We start from the raw sequence: 23,781 nt of genomic DNA, 5'->3' as shown, positions 1-23,781 counted from the left end.
TGCTTCAGCATGCTTTTGCCAGCTCGATAACAACATTTAGCAGTCTGCATCTGCTCCAATAATCCATCACAGGACCGGGATGATAGAGGCGTATGAAAACAGGAACTCGTCATCACTGATACAGTAGTTCTTGTCGCATGTGACAAATGGAATATTCTGCTGTACGCACTTTATCTAAAACCCCAGAAAAGGTAACAAATTGAGTTGTAGTTCCCAATGTTGTGAACAAGTTCAAAGAAAACAGGTCAAGTAGATATTAAAGGGTAATGTTCAGTTGAACCTGGACTAAAACTATGAAGGGATTTTCTTGGATTGCTCTTTATATTGAATATTGAACTGTTGGTCTTGTTTAATCTTAAAAGTCATAAATAGTCAAGAGTTAAAGGAATGAATTTAAAAAGATCAGTGCCCATACATCTGTGAGGGGATCTAGTCTAGAAGCAATAAGTGGAGGAAAAGCGGCAAAGAATGCAGAAATAAACTTGAGCGGGCCAGCATGGCCAGATGGCCTGAGACGGCGGTTGAGAAAACTCCGGTCTTACCTGCTGATTTTGGAGTGAACTTGTCCCTGTTGGCAGCGCACACAGCCAGGAGCCGATAGCCCAGGTCCAAGTCAAAGCCCTGCTGCGCTGCTACGCGGCTAACCACCTGAAAACAACAACAGCATGCAGCACAGAGTCAGTATGGCCTGAGGTATGTTTTCTCTGAAGAAAAAGCTGAACGACACCAAGTCTAAACCTCTTTTATTTCTCAGAAAACTTCACTTTCTAAGCATTATGATAGCTTACACCTACATATAGGTCAACAGAAGAGAGCAGAGGTCAGCATACAGTGCTGAATAGGGACATTACTGCAGAAAGGTGTTTCTGCAGGTTGTTTCATTATATTTCCAGCTCACAAACAACATTTTAAGAGCAGATTTTGGGAAATTTGCATAAACTCAATATTTCCCTTTGTCTCTAGCAGGGAGTTCCTAAAAAGGCCAGCTGAATAACAGTGGGGGCAACTATGAGAAATTTCCTCACTTGTTCCAAGCCCACACAAACATTCTAATGTGCTTATTTTCCAAACAGAAAATGTTTACATTTTTGATTTACCATCTGCAGCGCCATTTGCTTTGACATCCACATACAGAGAGAGCATCACGGCCTCATGCACACGCCTCCTTTTACTCACTCCAGTGCAGCAGCTGATGGCAACAAGCTTTGTTTTCATGATAAATATTGCAGATCGCCATCATAATCTGCTCAGTTCTTTCGTTCCTTCTCCTAAAATTTCCACAATTGAATCTTGAAAATCCTGCAAACTAATGACAGACACTCGCAAAGCTGTACGACTGCATCCGTATCTACTCAATACAGATCTGTGCTGGGTAGTTAAATCCACCACATGACGACTTTTCCCACAATCTGACTGTTAAAGGACAACCTCATTACAAGTTTATCAGTTCCATATGAGTAAGTGGACAGCAAGATGAGGAAAAAAATACTGCCTCCAGTCCAGAGATGCCGACTGAGAGGAAACATTAAGGGGAAGCATCAACATGCCACAGGAGGCCGTGTAAATCACCCTTACATCCCACATGTTGCTTTGATTTGCTGTCATCATTATCAGCTCAAAAAGAGCCACTCAAATCGTTTAGACCTTTAGGACATACTAAGGTCTGTGTGGACCAACGGGCCCCACTAGATTCCCCTCGCTGCCTGGCTTTTCATAGCAGCGATCCCGCTGTCACACGCCAAACTTCAGTACAAGCCCTGAGGTAGCACTGCTGCTGGGACCGTATCATTATCTTCTGTAAGTATAGTCTGGATGTGACACCAAAACAGATTATGTATATCTGGCCTTTATTTATGGGAATCCCCCATTAAGAAGAAGAAATATAGAGTACAGGCTGCCTAATTAGAATCTAAACTTGCGAGGGACATTTAAATGGTATTTTTAGTGTAAGAAGTTACAGTTCTAATTTCAGGACTTTAATTGTACACAGTCAGAGGAGTTGTGGTGAACTGTCTACCATAAGGCAATCATCTAAGCAGGCACTGCAAGGCTTGAAAGCAGGGAATTGCTACTCAGCTGTACATGTTTCTGTAGTTTCAAGCTCGATAAAATGAATCTTTTTGTTAAATTTGCTTGTTTTTTCCCCTCTTAAATATTTTGGAGATTAATCAACTTGAAACAAGCTTAAAAAATCAATACTGCGTCATACATGAATGCTATATATTGTCATTAAAAATACGATTTTAGAGTTATAACATGATAGCTTAATTGATTTGGGGGGTTTTTTCAAGAAAAAGCAATTCAACATCCAACAGAAGCTCCAGTCATAATTAAACATAAAAAGCCTTATTAACTCTTACATTGAGATGAATTAAAAGACTAGTTTTGAGTACCCATCTCCTGTTTTGAATACTGTATTACCTTATTAAGTCGTTTATTTTTTTTTTTTTAAAGTCCTGTAATTTCCTGGGGTTTTTTTCCTCACTGCTACAGCAGCAAATTTCTACAAATGCTATCACCAGTGTTTAAGTGCAAGCATGCAGGCAAAACTGTAAAGTGTTTACCATTAAAGTCTGTGACCAGGTAATTTCACAATCACATCAGATTCTCTGTGCTTCCTCCCAGTGTGGTTCACACCAAGGTTTACACAACCTATAAACTAAAAGGAAAAGCTTTGAGATTTTCACGGCGGGAAACAAATTGAAGTGGCGAAATGGAGGAGAAGGCACCTGCTGCTGCACATTAAAGCAGGAACACAATCGCTTGAATGGAAGGACGTGTCACAGTAGTTTCGCTGAGGTCCACAAGCACAAACCTCTCGGGCTTCTTCACCTGCTGCAGCCGAGCTCGCTTGATGGGGATACAAATTACACCTAACAGGTGTGTCTGTTATGTAATGCTGGAGGCAGCATGTTAAAGCACAGTCAGGCCCACTGTGACAGGTGATTGACACACCCACTGTCTATTCACTGTTCTTTTGGCTGTTCTTTCTCTTGGTACTTGATTAGCTAAATTTGGAATCAGTGCATCAGCTCTGAGCATTAAAGGTTTTTGTAATAGTCAATGGTGAATGTTGGTTAAAACGTGGCATGGACAGCTATAATTATACTGGTTTTAATGGTGGCAAAATGTCATAAAAACAAAAACTTTCAAGTGAAATTTCACATAGCACAAATCTGCCTACGCATTTGCCTCGTATGGTTCATATATATATGTATATATAGCATTAGCTCTGGTAGTTGTTCCTCACACATCTAAGCTAGCATAGATAAGTGCCGCATATTACAAAGTAAACAGGCTGTGTAAGCAGTGTGTTAAGTTTATCTTTCAAATTCTATATGTAATGCAAAACAAAACAAAAACAAATAAACACCACATATAGCTAAATGGACAATTTTTCAAGAGAAATTAGTCTACTATGTCAGTTTACCATTATCATATAGAGCTACACTTGCTAACTGGCTAAGGGTCATAGCAATAAACGACTATGTAGTTGTTCAAAAAATTAATTGCTAACTTCCAATTCAAGATTAAGCTATTATTCCCAGTGGAGCATTTTATTAAGTGAACATTAAACTCACTAGTATAAACAATATTCAGTCAGGGTTAAGAACTTAGCTCTTGACATATTGGCTGTGTCTGATTAAATTTAGTTGAAAATATACAAACCCTGACTACTTTGGGCTAAATGTTTTCTCCAGAAGCCTTAATTTCAGATGTCATAGGACAGTAATTATTCAATCAATCAAAAATCCATAGGCATTTGGTAAAGACACAGAGAAGATTGAGAGCTGATTGCTTTGTGGTTTGAGAATGTTTTTGACCTTGTGGATTTTATATCAAAGGCTGGAACTAAAGCAACAGAAAGGTGGCTAAATGGGAGCAGTTTCTACAAGGTTAAACACATTTTACAATTTCAGTGACCTCACGGATGATCACCAGGCTAAACATGAGTATTCTTGCATCCCCGAGGAGGTTATGGAAAGAGTGCAACAGTTGTTCAAGCGGCTCATTCTTGAAACTCTGAACATGAGATTATGGAAGGTGCTCACGACTGGTGACTTACCGTTAGGCATCCCATCAGGCTTTGCTCGAAGGGGCGCTGGAAGGCTCTGGGGTCACCACACCAGTCCAGCAGCTCTGTGGCTGCTGTTTGGAAATTTGCTGGATTTTGTAGGTGCTATGCAGAAGAGGAGAAAGATGGAAATCAATGTGATTCCAGTAATATTCAAATACTTTAAGAAAATGGGACAGATAACAGGTAACTGCTGTAAGTAATAAGCATTAAACAAAACAATAAAACAAATAAGATGTTATGCTTGAAATAGAAGCATGACAATAAAAAATTGTAATAAATTTGTGCTGTCCTCTATGTTCATTTAGTCATTAATAAAATGTATTATCTTATTAGAATTCAATAAAAGCATTTGCTCGTCTAAAATGTGTGCAGTTACATGTTTTCCCACCTGCTCTGAAAAAAAAATCTAACCAGCTTTTAATATTTAACTTTTAATTATGAGCTCTCGGAGTTGAGCAAATGAGAACAGCATTTTTATGACCAAATGTTCTGAAATTTTGCTTATGATGCTTTGGATTAATTATTTTAAATGGGTTCAAATATGACCGCTCTAGGCTGATAGTATGTCCCAGTTCCACTCAGCTACTATCTCAGGTTTCTGTTGCAATAAATCTTCCTTGTATGGCTGCATGAATCCACGAGGAAGCCCTATTTCAGTAGCCAACCCTTGGCTGTTCTCTGACTTTATCTGACAACAAACTCCTTGACCTACGGACACCCTTTTATGGCATTCGTTCCCCTCCTGCAGCCAGCACTAACCTGCATTGTCTGTATTGCTGTAGAGCAGCACAGAAAACTGAAAAAGGACCTCTCTGGGTCTCGGTATCAACCTTACTGTTGGTCATTTCTCCTCTAAAAGCTTTCAAACCACAATACAAATCACTTTATACATAGCAGAGCAGATGCACCACCACCACCACTCTGCTGTAATCTGTTGCCTTTGGAAAGATTATGCACACAAGCTTTTGTAGTGCACTTGTACAAAACAGGAACAAATGGACTCCCACTCCATGGCATCAAAGGTAAATAGAGCGGTTTGTCAGCTTAAAGTGAATGGCTGCCTTCCTAATACGTCTGCGTGCTTTGATTTCACTGTCAGAGAGAGAAGAAGAAGAGGAAGTGACAGGGGTACAGTCACTGCTGTGCAGTGCTTTTTTCTTGCTTGCTCTTTAGGGGGCAGCAGAGGTTAGGATTTGATAAGGCTGCTTTCATATCAATTTACAAAGCTGGTGTTTGACAAGCAGTGGATGAAACCAGTCTTGTTTATTTCATACTCTGTCCAAGACCGTTCCCCACTCTTGTGATATGTCTTTGTTGGGGGAGACTAAAAGGAGATGTGGTGGGGTAGCAGAGCATTCAAATTCTACTGGTGGATAAAAAGTCTCCTGGAGAAGCACACACATCCCCAGATGCTAAATTTAGATGAGTCTGGAAGCTAGACAACACACGCAATCAGTGCACCAAGGATGGAAAAAGGGAGAAAAGGGGGAGGGAGGGAGAATATGTAGAGGGAAGAAAAAAAAATACACACCACCACTTGGGCTTGAAGTGATTACTGTTCTTTGCACTCAGAACAATTGGTCCCACCAGTGTGGCTGTCACACGGAGAGCTTGGCACTACCACGCCACAGATGTTCCCCTTTCTCTGGCCAAAACCCACCAATCAAACCTAAACTAGTGGCCAAGAGACCCTCTCACACTCTCCTATCCCCGTCCCCTGAGTAAGAATGATCCTCCAACACGTACACTCTTGTTAATGCTCGGTTCAGTTCAAGGGAAACAAAGAGAGACGGCACTTGCAGAGTCCTGAGAACATAGCTTTTTTCTTCTGACACAACTGGATCTGGATATAACTTCATTTATGTATCAGAAGTGATCGGGCAAAGACTCTTTCCATTCAGAATCACAGTTCTTAGTTTGCTGCTGTTGTTGCTCTACATTCATCGACACCCCCAGAGCACTGAAAACACGTTAATGGAGACAATTAACACTGGAAAGAACACAGCGGCAGACAGAAACAGCTGCACAAGCAGTGTAGGAGCGGTGCAAAGAGGACAGTCCTCCAGTTTGTCTTGAAATATCGCCGCTAAGAATGTGAGGAAGTGTTCCTGCGGCGAGAGGATGGTTCATAGTTTCTGGCGAACCCCTGTATGTATCAGCGAAAGGAGAGTCTGACAGAAAACTGGCTTCCCCACCGTGAGAGGAAAATACTGTCTCTGAAATAGATACCAACATTATCAGGCAAGCCATCTTCCCCAAAGTGCTCGCAATGGTGCAGTTCTGAGATGCAGGAGGAAAACAAACAGGCTCTGAGAAAAAACGTGTTGGGGGAAAAATCAGATAACTGTTTTTATAAATCACTTTTTAAGCATACTTGTCTGTTTGGAGGTTAAACAGGCGAACATTTGTTTTTCTGTATCACTTTCGAATAAATACAGATATATATATTTATATTCTAGGGTTATACTGTACCAACATCTCAAGCATTTTGTCTTTGTAACCACAAGACCCGAAACAGGCAAATTCTCACATCTGGAAGCTGTTTTCTTAAATTCTCCTTAATAAATAATAACCAAAACAAATATTCAGTCTTGCTGAGCAAATTTCTGTCTGCCAACCTATTAATTAGTCCCTTATCTTTCCCATTAACTGCATAACCTGAAACCAAAACAAAGTCACTCATTTTAAAGTCAGATTTAGCGCAATGTGGCAAAAAAAAAAAGAACGAAAGAAACAAAAAAATCCCCCAAGTGTTTGGTCGAGTTTGTTTAAAAATCATATTATTGCAATTTTACAACAAGACAGTAATTTAAAAATTACCACAGTAATGATTTTCTGATTTAACTTTCAACCCGTGATTCAATCAGGTTGACGGATTCCAATTTCCTCCACTTTATCATCGCGCTCAGCAGTAATTTATCATTTGAGCAACAAAATCAATTTGTTCCCCTGTCCGCTGCACTGGCTGGGAGTACTCAGAGAGACATGTCACATCTCCCAGAAAACAACAACACAATGGAGGAGGCTTCATTTATATTCCTGCTCCAAGTCGGTACTGCCTTCGAGATGCCAAATTTCAGCATGTGCACACTTTCAATTAAAGCAAACAGCTGGATTGGTTTACAATATTTCCTTAATTATTTTAATAGCTTGGATATTGGACAATGGGGAGCAGGGGGAGAAGATAGTGAGTTAATTGTTCTGATCTCCCCTGATGATCATCTTTGTGTGCGGGGAGGAGAATAGACGGTTGGCTGAATGGGCTCGCTGCTAGTCTAATTGGCAGGACATAAATGGTATTTATTATGCGGGCCTTCCAAACCCTGATTGTCTGCGGCACAAAGCTGCCTCTATTAGCAGGGTGCTGGCTCTTACTGGTTGGTTTGAAATGACCCAGCGCTTAACCATTTATTAGTTGGACTGAAGGCCTCCTTGTACGCCATGGATCTCTCTAATTGGCATGTTTACCCATGTGCTGCTTTCCTGGGTGCTAACATTGGGATGTATTTGTTTAAATTTTTGACTTGAGGGGTCAATACATTTAACCCCACAGCATTTGGGATTGTGTAAACTACTCTCAGACAAACACAGGTTCCCTTTCAAGTTCTGTCAACTTCCTTTACAGACCAATTCACCTGCTATTAGTAATACAGCGCTTTAATAGAATCAATTTTCTCTCCTCTTACAAGTAAAGGAGGGGAAATTGAATTATTTAATAGCCTGCTGTGAAGAAGGTAACCAGACTGAAGACAGAGAGTGTTTACCTCTCCTTTTCTCTGTACCTTATTACTTAAGAACAAAAGGCCTGTTTCTACACATAGAGAAGCTTCGCTCTTTTTACTCCCCAAATGCTTGCCTTGTCTCTCTATCCGCCTCACCTTGCCTTATTTTTGGATAGCTGGGATAAAGCAGTTTACCACGTCCACATTTGCATTTAAGTGCAAGCCCCCATACATTGTCCCCCGAAGGCTTTCTGATGCACTTTTCAAGGAGGTGGACTTTGGCAGCACAGAGCCCAGAAACAAAATGGACCAGCAGTTAAGAGAAGAGATCAAAGGAAGATCCCTGTAGCCTGGGGTTACACAAGTATGCCTGCCTAATTCTGCCGAAGATTTGTCCTGCAGTAAATGGTGCTGAGAGGAGAACAAAAGGACACGCTGGGAGTCAGCAGCGGTGGAGGCAGAAAGCAGGGCGATGACGGGGGGAGGGAGGGGAGCCTCTGCTCTTTGACCCCAGTCGGTAACCTGAGTCACACCAGAGTCCTGATAATAGGAGCTGAACAGATTAGTCACTTAACTGTGGCCAAACAGGAAGATAGAGAGGCAGTCTCACCGTGGATGTGACTCACTACATGTGTGTACTTGGAAAGGTGAACAGGGCTGGTGAGGGTTTTTTTTCCCTGCTTGTGTTTTTCCACCGGTAGCAGCAAAAAGTCCAGTACCTTACTAACTTACTGAACATGCTTTAGCCTGAAGGCTTTAAATCAACTATAAAACTTCATAATCAGTGTTAATAAATGGCAAATTAAAAGAGCTACTTTACTGTTAACAGACCACAACATGATAATCAGGAGGCTTACTTATTGGCTAATAATTCTTTTGTAAACCATTTATGTAATTCATCTGTAAAACCGCAGCTAATGTTTATAATATACCATGCAGTGTGTTTATAAAGTTTTCACAGATGTGTATAACACTTGTTTTTAAAAGCATATAAACAGATGTGCTGTAAATCACATGAATGTGAACCTGGAGGCTGCTGCCTGTGTGCTGTTTCACCCACCATAGACTTTCATATTCACTATCAGTTTTTTGGGTCTACGGAGTAAAAATGTTGGATTCCAATGCACCCCTTCCCTTTATTAACCCAGATTTAAAAAGACAGAAAAAAAGGGGCCCTGTCACAAAATCAAGGAATAGGCCACAGTATTGCACAGACGTGTATGTCTCTGACACACCAGACTGAATAAGAAGCTCTCAAACTGCAGGGGCATGGCACCGCTGTGATTTTTTTTTAGAGAAGTAAACAAACAAGAGTTTGCTGATGCTATTGTGTTGATCTTTATTTTGCTCACATTCAACTTGGATCCTTTTTTTACTGTTAGCAGTCAGTAAAAATTGTGTGTGTGTGAGTGCAGGGTGAGATTTTCATTAGTGCGACAATTAAGAGTTTTACAACCGCTGGACTAAATGGTTGTAATCGAGGCCCTGGTAATGAGAACTGAGTCATTTACAAAACGACTGGATGATTTACTAACCATTAATAAATATAGCACAAGCACACATATGTGCAAATGAAGTTACAGCCTACAGTATATAATTTAAAATCTGTCATTTTATATTTAAGAAAATAACAAATACATTAATAATGATGCTTAATTATTGGAAAAAGTTATTAAATATCAACTTGTGATGATGCTAATCGCTGTCGTTGTCATCATCACAGTTTATTTATTTCGTTTTTTAATTGAAATATAATATTAATGTCTGAGAGCCAACACCTTCAACACCTCCTCACCTGTTTGATACACTGCAGACGGTCATTGGTCTGCTGTATGTGTCTGTCCATCGACGGAATCGAGTTCATGTTGATTGTCCCTCTTTGGCCTCTACCTGCCAGCCATTAAACTGGAGACTTCTGTAACACAAACACAGACAAATGTTAAGGCTCACCTCTTCCAAGTGAAGCTGCCAATTCCATCACCACCAGGATATTGCTGTTATAGTGTGTTTGTGTGTGTGTGTGCTGGGTGCTGTGAGCTGAGCAGGGAGATATTGATTTGGCAGGTGACAAGCACCTCAGAGAGCCCAAAGGATGACATTCCTCTCAGCTCCTGTGACACCCTTAACAAGCCCTGGCGGTTGCCCCGAACGGTGCCATACACCTTTGGAAATGACACACTGGACGTAGACAGGATGTCTGACTGTGTTTAAAGCACCTTGGGGTGAAAATGAACAGAGGTAGAGGGACACACACACACACACACTGAGTCGTAGCACCTCAGTCTGTCAGCATTACCTCAGAAAGCTGCACGAAACCCTTCCATCCTGGCCTGTGAGAACATTAACTTGGCATGTGGTTCTCTGTTTACATTACTTAGCCATTATGTAATCTTTGGTTAACAATTATCTGTACCCTGGGCCCAGACTTGCTCTACATTTTACTCCCCTTTCTCCTCCCTTCTCGCTCCAGCTACATAAGAGTTCCTCTAACAAAACCCCTTACAGCGCACTATTGATTTTGGAGTAGCAGCTTATAGAAAACCTTCTTCTTTTAGCAGAGAGAATAATATTTTATGGAAGGCAAACAATGAGGCTGTGAGCTGACATGCTACATACTATTATCACAAGTTAAAAAGTATCACCGGCTACATTAAAGGTTATCAATTTCGCCTCTAGGGGGTTTGATTTAATGTTGCATTCAGTGTCAAATAAATATTACACAAGGCTGTCGGCCAGAACTCGTAGTGACCTGCAGCTTGAAGTGGAAGGTTTAGTGAATTAATAAGCGCGTTTATGGGTGGTGAAAAGTGTAACCTCCATCTTCTCCTCCGCCTCACTCCCCCTTTATCTCATCCTGTCTCAATCTTTCCTTCTCGCTACTGCAGGGGCATCTCGTCCTGCGGTGCATCATCTCTCACTCAAACGCTCTTTCAGACCCCTCCCTCTCCACGCCATCCTTCTCCATTACCATCACACAGTGAGAAATTTCGCCGTACAAAGTACCTGAGAGATGAGGGAGCGAGGGGAGGAAAAAAAAAAGGAGAGCGGGAGAGAGAGGAGGCAGCATGCTGCACCATACTGATAATGCTCACTTAGGGGTCTCTAGCTGGATTTAACGGCAGGGCCAGTAATCTACTCCACTAGACAGCTAAAGAGCTTTTATGCTACCTATTGGAGCTGCTCATGCCTGTACTTGAGAGGAGAGAAGGGCACACTAGTGCATTCCTCTCCATAAATTAGAAAGCTCATAAAGGGGGGGGGAGGAGATGTCCGAGTATTTTTTCCACTCCTCTTTGCAGATGGAAAGTGTTTTGTTTGTTGACATGTCTGATGTCTCACAGACTTACTGAATCCTCAGATGAAACATTTGAAGTGGGCGTGGCTGAGTTCTGATAATGATTTGAGGAATTTAGCATAAAAAAACGATTGGGCATGGGTTTAAGTGACTTTCAGATATCTACAGCTTAATCAAATAACGTTCACATTTTATAACATGTGGTCATGGATACTTCTGTCAAACAACAGCTTCCTTAGTGACACATGTTTTATACATCCATCAGGTGTTTGCTGCTATAATACTCCCCCCAGTCACCTCCTTCTGCCAGCTGATAGTGAGCTGATCCTTGGCAAGGGTGTCCCCAGACCACTGTGCTCCTCAGCCACCAGCAGGTGTCTCCCTGGCCCTTCAAAGGCCTGGCTTGTGGCACAAAGAAGGCGGAGCAGTGTTGCTTTAAGCCTTTACAAGCTCTACAAATCCTCAGCTGCTGCTTCCTAACAGGGCCCACTCAGCCCGGCACTGCCTGTCTGACCTTGTGGTTATTGATGAGCGAGTCGACCTGCTCCCTCCGACTCTCTCTCTTTCTCTTCCCTCCTGCCCTTCCCCTTGCTCTCGCTCTCTCACTCGAGCTCTCCCCCTGTCATCTCTCTTACCTCCAACAGTGAGTTAAAATGAGGGGAAAGAAAGGTTGGGCTGCCATTCACCTCCTCCGTTTTTTAACCGGTTAAACACACGGTGCAGGAATCGCTGTAAAGCCTACGTGTGCACACATTTACATGCATTTTCTTCCTAAGATAATGACTTTTTTTTTTAAATGGCATGGCAGTGTTGAGGTGTAATTTAATTTCCAGATATTCATTTGTTCTAATTAAACACTAGTCCTTTGTTATATCTTTGATGACTAACAAGAGCCAATTTACAGATTAAACCCATGATGCTATGGAGATATGACAACAGTGGCAATTATGAGCCCGCCTCTATTTACAAGCTCTCATCTATCTTACAGATGCTATCGCTTATTATTTTCTGTGTGCTGCTACCTTTACGTGATGTTATTTGCCTTGATTCAGATAGTAACTCCGGCAATCCTGCCTGACGCTTCTGAGCGTGTGAGGGGAAATCGCTGCAGATATGTGCCTTACTTGAGCTTAATTTACTGCAAATTGCACAGCAGGCGTTACACAACAAGTTGAGCTGTGGATTCCTGCACAACAAAAGACTCGTGGGTGTGGGGGGAGTCGGAGAGTGGGACGAGAGCAGGGAGACCCGCTTCCCTCTCCTATTCAAGGGGGAGCTAAAATATATGTATTGAGTGGGAGCTGTAATAAAACGAAACGGGTGAGGAGATGCAGGCTGGGAACAAATATGAAAGGCAGTGGAGTATGGCGGCAAGGCGATGGAGCACCACCGGAGGATTGGATGAAATTATCTCTTTATAATCAGGGGGCTTCTGCATGGCTGCCTCCTCCATTGCCCAGTGACAGATGAGGCCTACCTCTTCAGATGGGCTTTTCACAGTGCTATCAGCCCACCTCTAGGGTAAAACAATGTTTTTCTTCCCCCTGTAACACTACTTTAAAGCTTTGTTTTTGCACGGCACCCCGCGGAGAGAGGACCGTCTCCTGTCAGACGGGGTCCATGTTTGTCTCATTACGTGATCATGTTACGTAAGCGTACCTTGAAAAGGGCTGCGGATTTAATTTGATGACAAAACTGTGCCACAGGAAGGGCTGGAAGAGGGTGACGCTAAACAATGTTGAATGAAGACACTAAAGTGCAACATTATCTGCAGTAAGTAAGAGGGAATTGCTTTTTGAACTGTCACAATCGCACAGTTTGGAATCTAAACATTATTTCAGACACCCAAAAACCTTCAAAGAGAGTTTCTAGCTTGTTAATGTAACGTAGATGAGCTGCGCGTCTCCGCTCTGCAGGATAAAAACAGTCGGAGAGGGAGAAAAGTAGACAATGATTAGCTTTATCCCGCCATCACAGCAGAACAAATGGATCACGAACCCGCGCCGCTTTACAGTCTCTCAACTGAGCTGTTGAGGCGCAGGGAAGTGGTAAACAGATTTAATTTATTCATATAAATGGCTTGTGAACCAAAACAGTCAGGCCACTCTGGGAGCGAGCAGTCTTGTTAAAGGATATTTCCAGTTTATTACATTTCTTATTTCCGTAGTTTTGGCCATTGCTCGTGATAATATTGTGCTCTCCAAAGTAATTGCTGAGATCTGGAAGCACAGTGACAATGCAACTACAAAGTGTGATAGGGCAAGAAATAAGATGTCAGACAAGTCGACAGGCCATCAATTCAGAAAAGATATTTGAAGGTAATAAAGTGTGCATACCTATGATATGGATTAGAGCGTTTTACTTCACAGAGAAAACAGCACATATAATGCAAGAGCAGTGAATCAAAGCTGAACTGGCACATCAGTCACTAAACTATGATGGATGCTGATAACACACAGGCGGGGTAATAATTTTAGCTCATGTGGAAGTTTGCTTAAAATCTATACAATCGCCTGAGAGCGTTTCCTTCGTGCCCTCCTGACTCATGTACCACATTTGAATGGAGACATTTTTCTAAAGCGCATCTCCCGAGGCGCTCAAAGTATTCGTCGACATGAAAAGGTGAGAGAGTGAGTGCGGCTACAGGTGTAGAAAGACAGCAAACCACGCTGGCTACCATCCCGACCACACGCGCGCACACACACAAGCACACAGATCTTCTCACCTTCCCTTGAGTGCTGGGCCGGCATCATGATACCATAACAACACCCTCAGTCACTCGTAATGTGCTTTACAACAACACTACAGGCAGGGTGTTACACCTCCGCAGAGCAGTGTGAAACACCCCCCTCTCCTCGACACACACCAAAACACATGCACGCACACACACCTCGCTAATCGAAAGCTACTAAGCTAAGCACTGCTGACACTATTAAATCTGAACACGGTGGCCTCAGTGAAGAAATCAGCATCATTCTCATACCTTATGGGGACATGTCAAGACTCAAGGTGATCCAAGTCTCCATGAGTCATCTGTTGTAGGTGAATTAGGCAATAAAGGACTAATCTGCACCATCATTGACTAGGGGTCTGCTGTTTGCAGCACTTGCTTAAGGGTGATAAAGATGAGGGAGTAGGAGGAGAGAAGGAAGAAGAGGAGGAGGAGGAGGGGGAGGAAGCATCTCTTTACCCTCATGATTTTAATGAGCTTTGATTCCGAGATATGTCTTGTTTTCTTCCGACTGTCGGCTGAGGCCGGCGTGAAAGCTCTCCTTTAATTATCTCAACATTGTAGAGAAGACCGTTTTTGTTTTTTTCGCACTGAGGGATGGGCGTTCAGTTTAGAGAGGGCACCTCTAGGACTCCAGGTGTCTGCCTGGTAAGTGGCCAGGCAGGCAGCGAGGACAAAGCTGTGTTTGTTCGACGGAGGAAAAAGCAGAGAGGATGGAAATGTGTACGTAACAGTGCTTCTTCCATTGTTGCCTCACAGAATGTGCCATAATCCCCGGCAGGCTCCATCCAGAGCTGGCACGGAGGATAATATGAGCTGCCTCCTGCCTGTCCCACCTCCCTGCTCTACCTCCCCTCCCCTCAGCCCTTCTCCAGCACCTCCTCCTCCCTTCCCCCATGTCTCTGCTGCACACACACACATATGGACACGCAGCCACTCGAGTGCACACACACGCTCACACCTCCCCACATGGCTCCTTAACAGGCTTGGGAATGGATTTCTTTTATTTAATGTGGTTTGGTCTGTAGCTCCAGAGGCAACCGTGAGCGAGGGCGGGCTCGCACTTGTGCCACCCGCTCTCGTGCGTACACGCGCGCACACACTCAATCCAAAGGAGCCCTGCTGTGTTGGTCGCTGTTCACTGATCTCTCCCTCTTTCCCTCTGTCTTTCTCCATCTCCCATTCTCCCTCTAACTCACTCCACTCCCTCGCTCTGTCTTTCACGCAGATCCACATTCACTCTCTCCCTCCCTTTTTGCCCTCTCACTTTTTTTTTTTTCATGACAGCTCACATAAGCAAGCCTCCTGGATTCCTGCGGGAGCCCCACGTTCAGTACACAGAGATTGTTCAGCCATCAGGCACATCTGCAGCATGATTAGAAAAGCAAAGGGAGCATGGTATTGGAGGCAGGAGGCCGGGGTGGCAGAGACACCCCCCACCCACCCTTCATGGCCACCAGCAGAAGCAGAAGAAGAAAACAGAGGGTTGGGATCATAGAGGGGCCTTAGCAATATCTCCTCTCTAACCAAGTGTAACATTTCACCAAGTCTCAGAGGCTGATCTCTGACTACGATTAAAAAAAAAAGGAGAGAGAGAGAGAGAAAGGACAAAGGCAAACGGGAGCCAGTCTCTCTTCACTGCCAAGCCACCATCCATCCGCTAGCCTGCCTCCCTCATGGAGCTGGCAAAAACTAGAGGAGAACCTGCAAACATGAGTAGCATCATTGTTTCTCCTTCTCCTTCTCTTGTTTGCTCTGCACTGCCTCTTCCAAAGAGCTACTCTTTTAATTTCCTTCCACCCTTACACTAATAGCAGACAAGGGGGAGGGTCAATTCCCCCATGGCGCTAGAGGCAGCACAGATGAGCCACATGACTGTGCGAGCCCCCACCAAATGCAGAGCAGCGCGAGGTGAAACGGCTAGGCAGCTAGCCCCGCTCTGTCTCCCTGTGCCTGTGGTGCTCCATCAGCCTCACTGCTCGCTGCCAAGCTCCTTTCTCCTTCACAATCCTCCTGGAATTTCGGAGGCATGTGACGATGATGATGATGGTGATGATGAAACCAGTGAGCCAAAGTGTAAACCTGCAGCCATTGTTGAGATATGAGGTAAATTCAGAGTCTCACAAAAGAGAGCCATCACTACCACCCCTTGGAACACTTTGTCTTAAAAATTGCCTTTGATTGCGAGCATAGAGGAAAAGTCAAAGAGGCATTTTATTTCCATTTCTGTGAGTGATATTGTTGCCACGAAGGTGCCGACACTGCCTCAGACAACTTCTGAGCCCCCCCACCTTCCTTTCTCAGTTTTTTTTCCTGCCAGTCTCCTGGTTTATTATGCATTCAGCTCATGTGTCCCTCCTGTGAGTGGCTGTTCATTTTCCACATACCATGCTTAATCCGGCCAGCTAAAACTTTGAAATAGCGGGAGCTGCAGACGCAGCCGCTACCCAAGAGGAGCCATTATGAGGTCTGGGAGAGAGAGACTGATAGCGCTGGGGGGAGGAGTGACAGGCGAGCTGCAAGATACATGGGAAGGAATTCAAAGAAGGCTGAGAGCAGAACAGGAGGGGTGTGCGTGTTTGTGTGTTCGCTGCTTTACAAGCATACACTGCGTGAGAGTAGCTGTGATAAGTTAGAGGCAGTTGTGGGTGTTTGTTAGCTGGCGTGTGTGTGTTTGAAGGAGTTGTTGGTGTGGGCAGGGGGATGGAGGACCTCCTTGTCTCCATTGTGCCAGTGACCTTTGGCCTTTTGTGACTTTGAGTGAATGGGAGGAGAGAAACAGAAAGAAACAGAGAGTGAGGGATTTTAAATAGTGCATGAGCTCAACCTGCCTAGACACTGATGGACAGCGGCAACATGAGCTTTCTCTGTTTCACCAAAGGAGTCTGTGAAGACATACCATCAAACTGCCAGACCTTATAATGACCTCGCTAACATCTCCATTTGGAAATTTCATCAGCAGGAATATCGGCTTGAGAATATGTCTTAAAAATCCTGATTTATTTAATCAAAAGTCCAAAACCTGAATTAAAAAATATACATAGGAAAACAGCAACTGTGACCCTGTGACCAGTTATTTTGGATGTTACATTTTTAGAGAAAGTTTCATTGTTAAATAAAAAATACAGTCAACATCTGAAAGAAGGAATGCCACAACCTTCATCTTACAAATCAATAAAGCAACGATTCCCTTCACAACCATTTTCTGTTTTGTTTTTTGAACACTAAAAGCCATCTGAGATGTTACTTCATCTTTTTTGTTCCATTTTTCCAGAAAAACCCCCCCCCCCAAAACATTTTCTCCTCCAGTCCACAGACGTGAATTGGAGTGATCTAGCTGGCATGGCTCATAGAAATATATTCTTTTTTAATATTTGCAGATTGTTTGATAACCTTGCTGGGCGGACTGATCCCGTGTTAACAGCTTGCTAGTATCTACAGCCATCGGTCCCTCCGGGGAGAAGCCTCTCATTCCACAAATGTGCTCAATTAAAAAGAGCAGAGTGCTTAGAGAGGGCCAGTGAGAGGCCATTCCCTGCACCCGTTTGATCTGGATTTCCTAATTGGTCAATGACAACACATTACCAGACAGGCGGATGCTTGATCTGCAGAGAGGAGGCTTTTTGACTAGGGCAGTTCGACCTCTCTTCCTTTCCCTTTCGCCCCCTGCACCTTCGACGTCCTACCCGCCCCCTCCGTGACCACGCAGAATGCGTGTGAGTCCGAGTGTCTCTGCATGTAAAAAGGGAGTATGGGTCTGACGTGTAGGAGGAGGCTGATTTAGAGGTTAGACAGCACAGGCTGCAGTAAATCCGTGTCACAAATCTTCCTTATGGAACCGTGGGGGGACACACGCGAGCATGTGATGAATCCCATGCAACACGCAGACCTCTGCCTCCCCTCCTCGGCCTCTTCTGGAGCCCACACCACACTGCTTGCGCTGCACTAATTTGCCAGATATCGTGGGCTGTTATGTTTTGATTGCCTTTGTGTAAATGAATCGGGAAGCCTCTCATTTCACGTGCAGCTGTGAAGAATTCCAATGTGTCAGGGAAGAAAAAGGAGATTCTCCAGGGAGAAAAAGACTTAGTGGAGTCTTCGATCAAGCACTGAAGACATTTATTCATTTATTCATCTTTCTTTCTTTATCCAGGCATCCTTGGATCATTTCACTCAGTGTATATTATTTCCCTATTGTGTGCGGCCCTCTTTAGGGAGTCGCTACAGCATAAAAACACCAAAGGCAAACCGTATCGCATGCAAGGAGTCTCAGCGATGCAGATCAGATGCTTGCACAACAGTATGGTCTCATTTTATATAATCCTACTGCTAGCTAAAAATAGTATCAAATTAATATTGAATGTTACTGTAGGAGAGGGTGGCAGAGTTCCAGCTTATGGAAATATGCTGTCATATGGAGCGATAACAGTCTATCCTTTAACACACCCATGTGAAAAAGAAACAAGTTATTAGGAATTTCCCACTGCCTCTGAAGTAAAATGTTTATATTTCATATATAGCTCTTATACTTGTGAAAGTGTCCCCTTGTTCATACAACACAATGTTTACTTATTCATACATAATTCTTAAAATTACGTTTTTATGAGGGAAAAATGCAAAAGGAGCCCGTTTCGTAAATAAATCACAGTCTTATGAGACATTAAATGGATATAAAACATAAAATTAGCTTTTAAAATCTCTTCCATACGGACATATACACTTTATATGCATAAACATCATCTGCATATACACCCCTAACAAAAGAAAAAAAAAGCAACCAATTAACAAACTTTAAAATGTGAGGACCTACCAAAGTGCTTAAAGCTTATGCCTGCATATAAACTCTTTATAAATAGGGTCAGTGGTCGGTCTGGAAACCCATAAGCTTCTCTGCTGACTTAGCCTCTGGGGACAACAGCCAATTTCTCGGCGCTTCCAGTGTAGCCGGCGGATATCCAGGCTAAGAGTTCCTGTTCCAGTCATTGTTTATGAATCCAGATACATTTGAAAAAAGCTAATAAAAAGCTAAATGAGAAGCAGTGATCCAGAGAGTACATTTTGGCAAGTGGAATCCCTCGTTTTGCTCTCTACACAGACCGTTTACCTCCATGCAACCAAAGACTGTTCAAACAAACTGATCAACTTAACTTGTATCACAAAAGGACTACAAATGAAAGGCTTCTGGTAACAGAAGAGTTTGCCAACATTCGTCTGCATATTCAAATGTGGATATCACTTTATAAAGATTGGGCAATATCATAATATATCCATATCACATTTAAACATACAGGTGCAACTGCTGATCATTTAAAATGAATTTGTTATGAACTGAGAGCAAAACATCACATTTGGGAATTATGGCAACAATGAATACAGTTTTGACTAGGGCTGAACGATATATCGCATTTGCGATAATATCGCGACATGATCAAGTGCAATTTTCTAACCGCAAAGGCTGCGATTATACTCTGGACATGTCCAAATTCATGGGCTGCATCCTCCTGAGGCCGCATTTGTAGACCGATTACGTCACAGCGACGCGCCGAAGGCTGTCCAAATTACTACCATATCCCAGAATTCATAGCGCGGCCCAGCCAAACTCCAGTTTCCAGCAATGGCGGCCGCTACTAAGTTTTAAAATTACTCATACTAATCTTTCTGGGTCACAAAATAAACTTTTAACATATTTTCAGGCGAGAAAGTAGTTGTGTAAACATCAAATATCTGCTCGGTTTATCAAGATATCCCATATTTGCAAAAGTGCTTCGACGTTTTCAGAGGCGTCTGCTACCCACCAGCTCGACAGCTAGCCGGGAGCTCGAGGATTACTGATGCGGCCGAGAACGGCACAACTCCCGGCACATCATTTTCAGATCACCGCGGAGTTTCGCTGCTCGGGTTAAACGTAATATATAAGTCACTTAGACAACCTAAAAATGTTATTGTTGGGCTTTTTTCAGTGTTTTGTTTGTTCGTGAGTAAATCGGTTTGGCTGAGATTAAAGTTATTAGATTAGATAAAATAAAACTTTATTAATCCCCCGGGTGGGTTCCTCCTTGGTTTTCACACAGCTGACTAAACGTCAAACAGAAAACTTATTAAACAGAAGTATGAGACAGTCGAGAATTTACACCAGTGTCTGGTTATATTTTAGATAGCAAGAAGCAGACGGGCGAGTTTATTAAACTCCACCGAGACAGCGGTGACGCTAATCAGAACTAGACCGTCCAATTTCACGCCTTTAAATTTTAAAGGCGTGTTTGTGTGTGTGTTTATACAATTGCTATTATGTTTGCACTTTATGTGTAATGTTACTGACTGCAGAGATCAGTAAGATGTGTGTATTTTTTATTTATTAGTTTTATTTATTTAATATTATTTTTTAATTGAATGACTGTCTAGTAGTTCACAGATGTCGAAAAACTGAGTGTGGTAAAGCCACTGATTTTTTTTATGTATATTTCTGCAATCTGCACATTGTACTGACTTTCATTATAATGTTTACACCAGGGTTCCTTGTCAGCACTTTATGCTCAGATGTTTGTAAGCTAAAAATAAACTATTGTGTATGTTCAAATATACTGTTGTGATTGAAGAAGTTAAATAAAAATGTCAGTCATCAATTCATGCATCACCTCATGTCATCATAACAGAGGTCTGTCTTCCAGGAAAGAACAGTTTAAAATTAATGTAATATAGTATTGGCCATACTATATGATGTATTGCTTGTCTTTGTTTAATAATACAGAAGACAAAGACCTTAAAAAATAATCGCATATCGCATCGCAATCGCAATATTGGGGCAAAAAATCGCAATTAGATTATTTTCCATAATCGTTCAGCCCTAGTTTTGACTGAAAGTCCAGTCAATTAATCAATTTCCCAGCAGCAGTTCACCTTAGTTTTGTAGACAGGTATGTTGTTTGGGGGTATAATTTAGCAACAACTTGTCTCTAGCTGTTGGCAAACAACAAGCTCCACATCATCCATCAGAGAAGTTGAGGTAGCTTGACAGGTGAACATAAACAAAGCTGCCTGCAGTAGCATTTCCAGAAGTGTGCGGGAAACACACAGAGACACGCACATAGCTAAAGACAAACATGCACAAAAAGACAGAGTGGGAAGGTCTGAGAGGCAGCAGCACATTGAGGAGGGAGAAAGAGAGAAGCACTGGATCAGAAAGGCTGAGGAAATGAGTGCTGCAAGAAATGGAAAAAGCTGAGAAATTCTGTATCCTCCTGTTTCAGCCCCTGAAAACTGCTGAACCATCAGCAATTACAGGCTGGCTGGGTCATGAATCTCCCTCTGCAGTGGTCTGCTCTCTCTCTGCTGGCTGATAGTGCAGAGGTGTGTGGCCCAGTCACCTGGCCAGCAACAAACACGGAGACACGAAGCTACGTGGCGCTGCAGCTCCTATTAAGACTGTGCAAATCGCGCCCACACTTTGCATCTCCTTTTTCCATGACAGCAAAGTTTACGATGTTGGCGGTGCGAGCTCACATGCAAAGCAGATGTGTTTTTTTCAGGCGCACAGGTGAGTGCGATCCACGAGTGGCGGACCAAACATTACAGGCAGCCACGGGACAAAGGCGACAGAGGGCACACGCACATGTGTCCGGGCACAAGTAAAAAGTGCTGAACATATAATTAGCTGCTCCAGTAGAAATCCCAGATAGGCAGTCACTTAATTAAAATGACTAATTACGGGCAATAAAAACTTCTTTCCAAACTGCTGTCTATAATTACAAGTCACTCCTTTTCTCTGTGGCAGCGTGCTTCAATATGTGTGCGTGTGAGCTTGCAGCCGAATGTGTTTGTGTGTGTGCACGTGATTGTCGCATCTCAATGAGTCCGTTTCTGCCGCTCATTCAGCGTTAGGATCCTCGGCTAATGAGATTAGTCAATAATGGATTGAAAGCAAGCAGCCTCCCTTCCCTAACACAATGGCCGGAGAAGCCATCCCTGTCAGTGACACGTCGATATTCACGCACGCATACACACATACACAAACACACTCACACTTCCAAACACATCTAAACAACAGGGGCCTCCTTTTTAACATACAAATTGCGTTATAATATCGAGCGGCGCCTTTTTTGAGACAGTGACGTGCCTTGCAGACCACAGACAATTCCCCAGGATTTGAATTTAAATTGGGAGTATATCTAGTCTTGATCTACAGAAAAATGGATATTCCGGACGTCACGCCGGGCCCTCGAAAGCCCCGGATCTCTTTCATCACATTAATGAAAACTCCGTAGAGAACACCGAAAGAAAACAGTCCTACTAGATCTACGACTGCTGAGTGTCTGAGCCCAGGAAGGACAAACAAGTCTTGAGAGTTGAGAACTCTTCTCTTCTCAGATAAACAAAGACATGAAACAAGCTTTAAGGCCAGCCACAGCACAAACAGAGCTCCTTTCAAACGTGCGAACAACCTGTTCGCAAGGGTAAAATAAACCTTGCACAAACACGACACAGCGAGCTGCCGCCACTGTGCAGAACCCTCGTGCATTTACAAGAGAGACTTAAAGAAAAAGGAACTTGAAAGTGCAACTCAATTGCTTTTTTTTTAATGTCGACAATCACAAATCTGATGTTGCATCTAGTCAAAGTTCCTTTGAATGGCACCTAGCAGTCGATAACCACAGCCGTAATTTAGATTCAGACAGATCCTTTTTCTTTGTCGGCCCTTAACTTTTATAGTTCCAGTCCAATTTACTCAGTAAAATCACTTACTATCCTGCAGTTATAATCCCATTGACGAGTGGCTGAGTTGACAAAAATGCTAATTCACTCATCTTTTTTTTCCCTTTTCTTTTTTTTTTTTTAACAATTGGCTCACACAATAAGCTTTACAGGCAGCAGAAAGTGCTCTTTTGGCAAATTTTATTAGATCCCAACTGACACTGACTTTCTGGGGCCAAAGTCAATAGAGAAATGCTGTTATCCATATGCCTGCAGGTTTCACTTACATGTATGCATACATATACTGTACATACTGTGTTAGAGCTAACCTAGCATCTAAATAAACACACACACAATCCTCACCACCATCTGCCTAACTGTGATGTATGGAAGTGTGTTTCTGCCACTGGAAAAAAATGGAACAAAACTAAAAACACGAGAAAACTCAGCGAAACACTCAAGACAGCTACACATGATAAACTGCTTTGATATGTTATTACATTACATTTAATGTTAATTTATAAGTTAATACTATTTTTTTTTAATTGTATAATTTATTTAGCAAATTACATTTATTAAATATATCAATAAATAGGATATAACTAAATCTATTTATACCGCGCCAAATTATTTGTTCTTAATTTAGTGTTAAAAGTTATATATTGCCATTAAAAAAGCCTTAAAATTGCAGAGGATATCTGCATTTCCTGCGAAATTGAAAACTTAGTTAGCTTTTAAGTAAAAATTTAGATATATGCAACTCAGAATTTCAAATTACTGGCCTGAAATTTTGACTTATGGATGGCAATTGCTTTTCTTTTCTCTCTTTTTTTTAAACTGGTTGAAACAGCTTCCTTAGAGATGCTACTGTGCTACATGTGCTGCGACAGAGCTAATAGGGTAAGGTACTCTAGTGGATAAACGACTTCCAAACAACTCAAAATTTGTTTTATCTCTGTAAATAAAAGATGGTAATCAACATAAACACTATCTGTCACATCTGTGGGACACTGAACTAGCCTTGGGCTATATGCACGCTGCCCTGTGATTGGTAGATTGTGTTAGAGCTTTGCATAGCCTGTGTGTAAAATGTGTTCTCACCATTTAAGGCTGAAAAATGTTATTTAGACTATTTTATCTACATTTTATTCAGAAATGATGTATATGTATGCTCACGTATAAGGCAGAGTATGTAGCCGAAATAAAAAGGCCAATGCATTAAAGCAATTAACATTTCATAAAACACATATGTGTGCAATTTGCAGTG

At 42.5% G+C, this 23,781-nt stretch overlaps 1 protein-coding gene across 3 annotated transcripts in view; it reads right to left on the bottom strand.

Annotated features, from left to right (window-relative positions):
- Positions 1–23,781, bottom strand: part of LOC113028385 (zinc finger MIZ domain-containing protein 1-like) — a 108,382-nt gene that overhangs the window by 26,731 nt on the left and 57,870 nt on the right. For all 3 annotated transcript variants that reach the window (XM_080305452.1, XM_080305453.1, XM_080305454.1), the window contains 3 exons: positions 9,596–9,715; positions 4,067–4,180; positions 543–648 (listed from right to left, as the gene is read on the bottom strand). In XM_080305452.1, coding sequence (XP_080161578.1) covers positions 543–648; positions 4,067–4,180; positions 9,596–9,664 — 289 coding nt within the window. In that variant the 5' untranslated portion in view covers positions 9,665–9,715. The remainder of the gene's footprint in view (positions 1–542; positions 649–4,066; positions 4,181–9,595; positions 9,716–23,781) is intronic.

This window comes from Astatotilapia calliptera, chromosome 8, assembly GCF_964374335.1.
Source record: "Astatotilapia calliptera chromosome 8, fAstCal68.1, whole genome shotgun sequence".
In the NCBI taxonomy this organism is placed as follows: Eukaryota; Metazoa; Chordata; class Actinopteri; order Cichliformes; family Cichlidae; genus Astatotilapia; species Astatotilapia calliptera.
This window is presented reverse-complemented; position numbering and strand designations above follow the sequence as displayed.